Source organism: Sorex araneus, chromosome 6, assembly GCF_027595985.1.
Source record: "Sorex araneus isolate mSorAra2 chromosome 6, mSorAra2.pri, whole genome shotgun sequence".
Lineage (NCBI taxonomy): Eukaryota > Metazoa > Chordata > Mammalia > Eulipotyphla > Soricidae > Sorex > Sorex araneus.
In genome coordinates, this window is record NC_073307.1 from 102,691,575 (window position 1) to 102,700,593 (window position 9,019).

At 54.5% G+C, this 9,019-nt stretch overlaps 1 protein-coding gene across 1 annotated transcript; it reads left to right on the forward strand.

The window, feature by feature from the left end:
• Nucleotides 1-1,651: 1,651 nt before the first annotated feature.
• Nucleotides 1,652-8,963, forward strand: LAMTOR1 (late endosomal/lysosomal adaptor, MAPK and MTOR activator 1). Its single transcript, XM_004618211.2, has 5 exons — nucleotides 1,652-1,872; nucleotides 6,740-6,882; nucleotides 7,082-7,159; nucleotides 7,483-7,609; nucleotides 8,336-8,963. Exons 1-5 carry the CDS (start codon nucleotides 1,831-1,833, stop codon nucleotides 8,426-8,428), a joined length of 483 nt encoding a protein of 160 aa, XP_004618268.1. The 5' UTR covers nucleotides 1,652-1,830; the 3' UTR covers nucleotides 8,429-8,963.
• Nucleotides 8,964-9,019: the final 56 nt, after the last annotated feature.

Genomic DNA, 9,019 nt, shown 5'->3' on the forward strand with positions numbered 1-9,019 from the left:
ATAATTTATTATTAGACTCTTTGGTTGTTGCATGTTTTTCATACTATAAAAATGCTCCAAAGACCATACGTGGGCACAGTTCGTGTGATATTTATATTTTGTCTTTTTTTTTTTTTTTGTCTTTTTGGGTCACACCTGGCTATGCTCAGGGGCTAAGATGCTCAAGGATTACAGAGAGAGGGGCTGGAGCTATAGCACAGCAGATAGGGCATTTGCCTTGCATGCGGCCGACCCAGGTTCAATTCCCAGCATCCCATATGACCCCCGGAGCACCACCAGGAGTAATTCCTGAGGCCAAAGCCAGGAGTAAGCCCTGTGCATCGCCGGGTGTGACCCAAAAACAAACAAACAAAAAAAGAATTACAGAGAGAGAGAGAGAGAGAGAGAGAGAGAGAGAGAGAGAGAGAGAGAGAGAGAGAGAGAGAGAGAGAGAGAGAGAGAGAGAGAGAAAGAGGAAAAGTGCCTGTTATAGAGGCATGCTGAGGGGCTGGGGGATGATGTGAAGGAACCTGGGGACACTGATGCTACAAAAAGGACACTGGGAGGTGGAGGGATGGGTACTGATACACTGTACGACTGAAACCTAATCATGAACAGTTTTGTAAGGGTTTATCTCACAATGATGCAATAAAAAAAGTAAAATAAAAAAATTACTCCTGGCGGAGCTCAGGGGACCATACAGGATACCAGGATCGGACCCAGGTCTGCTGTGTGCCAGACAAACAGCCCTATCCCTATCCACTGTACTATCGCTCCGGCCCTCTTTTTTTTTGCTTTTTGGGTCACACCCGGCCATGCACAGGGGTCACTCCTGGCTCTGCACTCAGGAATTACCCCTGGCGGTGCTCAGGGGACCATATGGGATGCTGGGAATAGAACCCAGGTCGGCTGCGTGCAAGGCAAACGCCCTACCCGCTGTGCTATCGCTCCAGCCCCCTCTTCATCTTCTTAAAGTGATCAGTCTTTGAGTAACTTGTTGAGAATTGGAGGCCCCAAACTACTGTGCAGTGTATGGGACGCCAAATAAAGCTCCTTTTCATCCCTCCTATTTCGGTTTAGGTACCTCCCACAGTTTGGGTGAACTCAGTTGCAACGAAAGGAAGACGGGTGATTTCAAGGAAGGGCTTTTATGGCCTCTGTGTTAAGATTTACTAAGCTGCTGTCAAAAGCCAGGAATGCAGAGAACTGCCTTGAAGTCAAAATCAGTGAGGTGGTCCCTATCTCCTTCAAGATTGAGTTGCACCCCATCTTAAGCGTGTGAGGGTCTACAGTCCCTCTTCTCGCACGTCTGAGAAGCCCAGGGAGCGGACACCTCTGGGCATCACATGCTGTCCTCTAGCTTGGCGCAAAGCCTCAGAGTCCTCCTAGACACTCCAAGAATGGTGGGTTTGGATCCCGCCTGCCCTTGGAACATAACGGCATCTGGTACGTGGGCTCTCGCTAGCCAGGAAGGTAGCCGGGCAGTGATGCGAGCCCCCCTGCTACAACTCACAACATGCTCACGCAGCCCCGGGTGGAAAACAGAATTTAGGTAGCAGGACGACGCTAAGTCATGTGACTCGCCCCGCCCTCTCCTGGCTCACGTGCTCGCATCCGGGCGTGCAGGGTGCCGGCTGGGACTTCCCATTGGTTGGCATAGATCACGTGGTGGGGCGGTACCGGAAGTCGGGTGGGGGCGGCCGCGGTCGCAGCCTGGGCGCTCGGGCGAGGGGCAGTCGCGGAGGCGGCTGGCGGCCTGCGGCACACGGCTAAGGGTCATGTGACCGGAAGGGCTCCTGACGGACGCCGTCCCTCCTCCGCGCGGCCTGAGCGCCCGGCCCGACCCCGGCCATGGGGTGCTGCTACAGCAGCGAGAACGAGGACTCGGACCAGGTGCGGGGCTCGGGAAGGACGGCCGAGGCCGTGGGGCTCGGGGCGCAGAAACCGGCTTGCCGCGACGGGGGAGTCGGCTGCAGGGCGCCCGGACTACGGAGGCCCGGAGAGGACAGAAGGGACGCCGGGCCTGGCGCTTGCCTCGCTTCTCGCCACAATCCCCGCCTCGGGGCGTGCAGGCGGCCGCCTGTCCTGCTCGCCCCCCTCGCTGTCAGCTCCCGTCCCCTTCGGAGCGCTTGGGTTTCGAGGCTCCCAAGCCCAGGTCCCTGGGAAGCAGCCCCTCCCCGCTTCCTGTGCCCGCTCCGGGGCTTGTCTTAGCGGGCTTTGCGAATCCGCGTAGGGGTGGGTCAGCCGAGGCGAAACAGGAACCCGTGTGTTCGCAGCCGGGGTTGGAGAAGGAAGGTCACTGCTGGGCCGGGGTCGCGAGGGCCTCTGCGAGTGGGTGGCGTTTGAACGAGCCAGTGGGGGACTTAATAGTCCCAGTGAAGACATCACGACGTGTGGGAAGTTCCTTGAATGACACAAATCGGGTTGAACTGGGGTGAGATTGGAGGAAGAGGGAGGGTGGGAGCTCATCCTGACTTTTCTTGGTGCCTGCGAAGTAGGCTTTGGAGGTCTAATCTCTGCGCAGGGTCGGGCTGTACAGACGGGGCAGGTTTTAAATTTAAAGTCGGTGCGTTCTCCCTGCTCCCCGGTCTCTGCCCTGATGACCTGCTTTTCCCAGGGCGAAGTTGAAGCTGTTGGTCACTCACCCTTCTGATCGGCTCCGCACTACACAATGGGTAGGACCCCAGAAAGGTTTCCTTAAATAGCTCGCAGTCCAGCGGATGATGTAGTCGTAAGAAATGGTACTTGGGAAGTAGGTTTTTCTGCAATCAAATGTCCTGTTTGGCTAAGTGGGTTTTTTTTTTTTTATTTGTTTGTTTTGGGGCCACACCCTGCGATGCTCAGAGCTTGCTCTGGCTCTGCACTCATTGATCACTCCTGGTTGTGCCAGGATGGGCCAGGTGCAAAGCAAGCACCATACCAGCTGTGCTATTAGTCTAGCCCCAGGTTTAAGGGCTTAAACGGGAAGAGGTAGGGTGTGTTTATTTGGAGGCTTTGGTGGCTCCTGTCTGCATAAGACTTCAGATACCCAGTAGGCTAGGCACAGGGTCATGTCTCCCCGTCCTCACGTCTCGTCCTCACATCATCCCAGAATGTTAGAGAAGACCATGTTCGTGCCACCTGGGAAAGCTGTGGCCTGGTAGGAAATTGTCCCTGAAAACCAAGTATAGTCTTTTTCAGAGAATGAGTCTTGAAGCTTTATGACAAAACTTCAGCTTCTAGCTGGTAGTTTGGCTCGTTGCTGTCTGGAATCTCCCCTTTTCCTCTTGTTGGGCTCCCCCTTTCTTGTTTTCTTTTTTTGTGGGGCCTGGGTTGGGGCTTGGTGTTCATGGGCCATTCCTGGCTCTGTGCTCAGGAGTGATCCCCTGTGGTGCTTGGGGGATCATATGTGGCTGGAAACCTGGGATTTGATCCTGGGTCTGATGGGTGCAAGGCGAGCGCCTTAACCCTTGTACTCTCTGGTACCCCCCCTCTTTCCTGTTTCTAACTTTGAGATCCAGTGCTTGATATGGCAGTGGCCTGTTTGTGCATTATACAGGCCACATCCATTTACTGTCCACTGTTGTTTTGGGGTCACACCCAGCGGTACTCAGGGATCACTCCTGGCAGTGCTCAGGAGACCAAGTGGGATGCTTGGGATCAATCCCAGGTTGACCAGTGCAAGGCAGGTTTCCTACCGGCTGTACTTAGCTCTGGCCCTTGTCCCAAATCTTAATTCTTGGACAGGCCTCCCTCCCACTCTCATCTCTGCCCTTTTGTTATAATAATAATAAGTGTATGGTGTTGTCGTTTTTCTAGGTCTTTTATTAGTTACTTTTTTTTTTTTTTTTGGTTTTGGGGCCAAATCTGGCAATGCTAGGGGCTTGCTCCTGGCTCTGCACTCAGGAACTACTCCTTGAAGTGCTCAGGGGATCTTAGGGAATGCTGGGAATCCAACCCAGGTGAGCTGCCTGCAAGGCAAGTGCCCTACCCACAGTATTGACACTCTAGCCCTGTACTTTTTTTTTTTTTCCCCTTTTTGGGTCACACCTGGCAATGCACAGGGGTTACTCCTGGCTCTGCACTCAGGAATTATTCCTGGCGGTGCTTAGGGGACCATATGGGATGCTGGGAATCAAACCCAGGTCGGCCGCGTGCAAGGCAAACGCCCTACCCGCTGTGCTATCACTCCAGCCCCTAGTTACTTTTTTCAACCCTGCCAACCATTAAAGGTACTGGTTATGTCTACTTAAAAGTGACAAAACAGTTCAGAGAGGATGAGTGACATAGCTAAGTCAGGGTTTTCTGTTGCCAGGCCATGAGCTTTATCCATTGGGCAAAATGACCTCCCAGCTGTGCCTAAAGACCAGGCTGCTAGTTCTGGATGGGTTGTGAGTGTGCGCATACATACTTTCATACGCAACTCAGGCTCTTGATTCCTAGTTGAACCTGACTTCAGGCACAAACCTTGGTGTGAAAAAGCGTCCCCATGTTCCACTTGCCTAGGGATAGAGACCAGGAGAGGGGAAAGCTCAGGTGGGAAGCAAATTTGGTGTCATTATGGATCCAGCTCTCCTTCTCCAAATAGTTTAATCTTTTTTTTTTTTTTTTGGGTTACAGCTGGCGATGCACAGGGGTTACTCCTGGCTCATGCACTCAGGTGTTACTCCTGGTTATGCTCGAGGGACCATATGGGATGCTGGGATTTGAACCCAGGTCGGCTGCGTGCAAGGCAAACGCCCTACCCGCTGTGCTATTGCTCCAGCCCCTAATCTTTAAAAAAAAATTTTTGGGGGGGTCACACCCAGCAATGCACAGGGGTTACTCCTGGCTCTGCACTTAGGAATTACTCCTGGAAATGTTCAGGGGACCATATGGGATGCTGGGAATCAAACCCAGGTCAGCCGCATGCAAGGCAAACGCCCTTCCCGCTATGCTATCACTCCAGCCCCTTAAAATTTTTTTTTTTTAATAGTTTAATCTTTGGCAAGTGTCTTGTCTCTGAAGACTTTTAAGACTTGCCTGAGTTTCCGAATGGGCCAGGGAGAGTACAGTGGGGAGGGCGCTTGCTCTTCTCCCAGCACTGCCAAGAGTGATTCCTTGATCGTAGAGTCATGCATAAACCTTGAGCACAACAGGGTGGGCCTGAAAACCAAAAAATTAAGATGACTGAATTTCTTTTGGTGGTGTTTGGGGTTTTATTTTGTGTCTCTTAGTGAAGCAAGATATTTTCTATTCCTTCTTACTTAGATGTGAGGGGAGAGAAAGGGAGGAAGTACCTGTTCAAGAGAGGACTCGGGACTTTGCCACAGTGGAAAGGGCAAGCAAGCCAAGAGGCATAGACATAAGCAAGCGCGGTACCCTGCTCAAGGGTTTTCTTTACTGATGCTCAGGGAACCGTATGGGGTGTTGGGGCTCGATCCTGGGTTGGCCCAGGAAACAAACTCCGTACCCATTGTACTAGCGCTCCAGCACCAAGACCTGCCCAGGTTTTAAAAAGAGAAGGGGGTTGTCTGGGAGTGAAAGGTGATGGGGCAGAAGCCCAGTTTTTCTATCTCTTGGCGCTCTTGGGAGATGAGGACACTAGAGTCCTCATGAGAAGAAAGAGTAACGTGGAGAGGTGGGGCGTGCCTGGGAGGGCTGGCTGGCCTGGAGGAAGTGGCCTCTGAGAGCTGTGGGGTGGGCAGGGGAATTGAGAAGGAGCCGAAATAGGTCTGGGGTGGAGCACAGAGGAGTTGGGCGGTTCTGACAGTGACTCATCTTTTACCAGGATGGCCCCCGGGCACCTGTACCCCTTGTCTCTGCTCTTTGTGCTATAGATGGGTACCTGCAGATTTGCTTATCCGGTTGGCGGTCAGCACAAAGCCAGCAGGAATTTGAAGTTGATGGACTCAAGGCAGATTGTATCCAGAAAGATAACAGATTTTTATCTAGGGCGATAGAAACAGGAGGGGGTGGCGGTGAAACTCACAGAGGATCTGGAGACAGGACTCTGGAGACTTGGCTTGACCCTGACTGGCATAGAAGCCATCATCATGCTAAGTGGGCATGAGACTGCTGGGGGATCCAGGGAGAGCTCAGGGGGCTGTCGCAGCAGTTGCTTTGCATACAGGGTAACTAGGGGTCTTCAGCATTGTTTGTTCCCCCAAGCACCAAACCAAAAACGGGTTCACAGGAATGAAGCTGCTCTAATAGAGGAATGGTGGCTTGGTATGGTGGGGACAGTCGTACATCCCCCCCTTGACCTCCTCCTCCCGCGGGACCCCTGGGTGCACCAGATCCCCAGGAGAGGGGGGTGGCCACAGGGTAGAAGAAGCTGTGTGCGTGCGCTGTGTGCCCTGAGATAATGGAAGGAGAGGGTGAGCCTGCGTGCCCTGGGACGAGGCCTGTCTGGGCTCCACCCTGGTGCCAAGCACTGGCCTGTGTAGGGGGAGGCTGGCATTGCCTCCCTTCCCAGGCCCCTCCACTGGCTTGCAGTCTCAGTTGGCTTTCTCCTAAAGCATCCAGGCTGTTCCTGCGTACCTGCATCTCCCCCGCTTTCCATGGCTGCTGAAGGGACTTGGTTCCACTTGAATTCATCCCAGATCCCAACTCAGCTGGGCGCCTGTGGGCAGGCAGGAGCAGAATCTTAGTGGACACACACTCTAGTTGGGCACTGGAGCTCTTCCTCACCAGGCTATTTTTGGTGTTCGAGGTCAGAACTGGGCTGAGAGGAGAGCCCAGGTGTGGCAGGTGGGACTAAGGAAGCTGAGGTTGACTTCTCCCCTGTGGTCTCTCCTAGGACCAAGAGGAGCGGAAGCTGCTTCTGCCTAGCAGCCCTCCTGCCAAAACCCTCAATGGAGCCGAGCCCAACTACCACAGCCTGCCTTCTGCCCGCACAGACGAGCAGGCCCTGCTCTCCTCCATCCTCGCCAAGACAGCCAGGTGAGCATCATGGGGCCGCACCGCCCCAGGGCACAGGGCTGAGAGCACCAGTCTGTGGGGAGCGCTGCCTTCAAGCCGCCTGTCCCAGTGGAGAGGCCCCGACACTGGTGTCAGATAGCCCGGGCTTGGCATGCCTGTGAGCTCAGTCTGTCCCTCTCCAAGCCACCTGTCATGACCTTTCTGCCTCCTTTCCCTGAAGCAACATCATCGATGTGTCTGCCGCTGACTCCCAGGGCATGGAGCAGCACGAGTACATGGACCGGGCGCGACAGTACAGGTGAGCGCCTGGCCCGTGACGCCCCCCAGCTCTGGGCGCCTCCTTCCTCTCCTGTTCCGGTCCAGCGTTGGAGACCGGTGCGGGTCCAGGACTGACTGCGGGTCCCTCGGTGCTTTGGGCAGTGTCCCTGTCGGCCCTGTCTGCCTGCCTTGTCACTCTGGTCTTGGGAGGTCACGGGAGACGGGCCTGGAGTGAGTCCGCGGTGTGCTGAGGCTGGGTCACGCTGCTTCTCTGGCTGGGGGAGGGAGGCTGGCCCGGGCTGGGCAAGCCAGGGCCTGTTGGACTCTGGGTGACAGCCCACCCCGCCCTTCCTTCTTGGCCAGCACTCGCCTGGCTGTGCTGAGCAGCAGCCTGACCCACTGGAAGAAGCCGCCACCGCTGCCGTCTCTCACCAGCCAGCCCCACCAAGTGCTGGCCAGCGAGCCCATCCCTTTCTCTGACTTGCAGCAGGTGAGCCACCAGCCCACCCTCTGCCTTCCCACGGTCCACAGCCCGCTGCTCAGGAGGTGGGGGTGGAGTGGGGACCACCTTTCCCGTCGCCTCCTCTCAACCTAGCCTTTCCCCGTGACTTCCTCTGCCCCACTGTCCCTTCACTCTATTGCTGCACCTGAGTTTGCTCGAACCCTACAAGACTGCCAACGCCAAATAAGATGGACAAGAAGCTTTATCTGTCCCTCCCGAGCACTTTATAGTGGGTCAGAGAGTACGATCACGTTTATACCCTGAAACCACATGCCACTGTGTCGATGAAGAGCAGAGATTAACTGCAATCTGCAGTAAAACAAAGCACTGCCCTCCACATCCTTTTGAGATGCCAGGACGAGATACAGTTTTGGTCACATGACCAAATGGGAGAAAATTCCATTTGGCGCTGCTCAGGGCCAAGGCACACTTCCCCTCGGAAAACTCAGTTTATCAGTCCAGGTGGTTCTGGCAGGGTCCAGGGGCTCGAAGGAAATTGAAAGTCAACACAGTTACAGCACAGATGGTGTCTGTACATCTCGGGGACACTTTGGATCCATACTTGGCCTAACAGTATACAGTGTGTGGCTGAAGTTTTCTTTACCAATTCAGTTACTTCAGTTTCTACAAAGTGGGCTATGACACTGTAACCTGTTTTCCCCGTTTTCTGGATCCCCCTTCACCCATCCTGCCCTCTTCTCCCCATTCTCTTAGGTCTCCAGGATAGCTGCTTACGCCTACAGTGCACTTTCTCAGATCCGTGTGGATGCAAAAGAAGAGCTGGTGGTACAGTTTGGGATCCCATGAAGAGAGGAGGGTCCTGGGACAGCTCTTCTCCTCCTCTCTTCACCCCGTCTCCACCCGCTCCCCTGGCCCCCAGCCTCACTGCGGCTTATACAGTACCCTAACCTGCTACTAATCACAGAAGAATGTGGAGAAGGAGGAGAGCGAGCCTAGAGGCCAGAGCAAGTGAGGATGGAGCCAGGGAGGGTTGAACCATCTGGGACTGGTCGAACCATTCGAAACCGCACCCAGGGGTGGGGTGGGGGTCAAATGGACAGGGCCTGGGGCTCCTCCCATTCCCTGGCAAGGTGGAGGTACCGTTGTGAGGGTGATCACTGTAGGGGGCCTCTGAGGCCTCCCCCCACCCTCTCTCTTGACCTCACTCCTGCCCTCCTCTCTCCCTGACTTGGTGCTTACAGCACCTCATTAGGGTTTGTGACCAGGGTCTAGACAAGCTTGAATTTGTATGAGTTGAGTTTGTATTTCTAGAACCCTGGGTTTTTACATGTTTGGGGGGTTTTGTTTTGGTTTGTCACCCTCGATAAAGGAAGTGTATTCATTTGTGTGTTGCTTGTAGCCCCTCTGTCCTGCCCACCACATTCCACTCACCTCAGT

Bases quoted from the DNA above. Each gene is read 5' to 3' on its own strand.
- LAMTOR1 (XM_004618211.2), top strand. From the start codon at position 1,831: ATGGGGTGCTGCTACAGCAGCGAGAACGAGGACTCGGACCAG. The intron at 7,160-7,482 runs GTGAGCGCCTGG...CTTCTTGGCCAG, and splicing joins GACCGGGCGCGACAGTACAG to CACTCGCCTGGCTGTGCTGA. The intron at 7,610-8,335 runs GTGAGCCACCAG...CCATTCTCTTAG, and splicing joins CTTTCTCTGACTTGCAGCAG to GTCTCCAGGATAGCTGCTTA.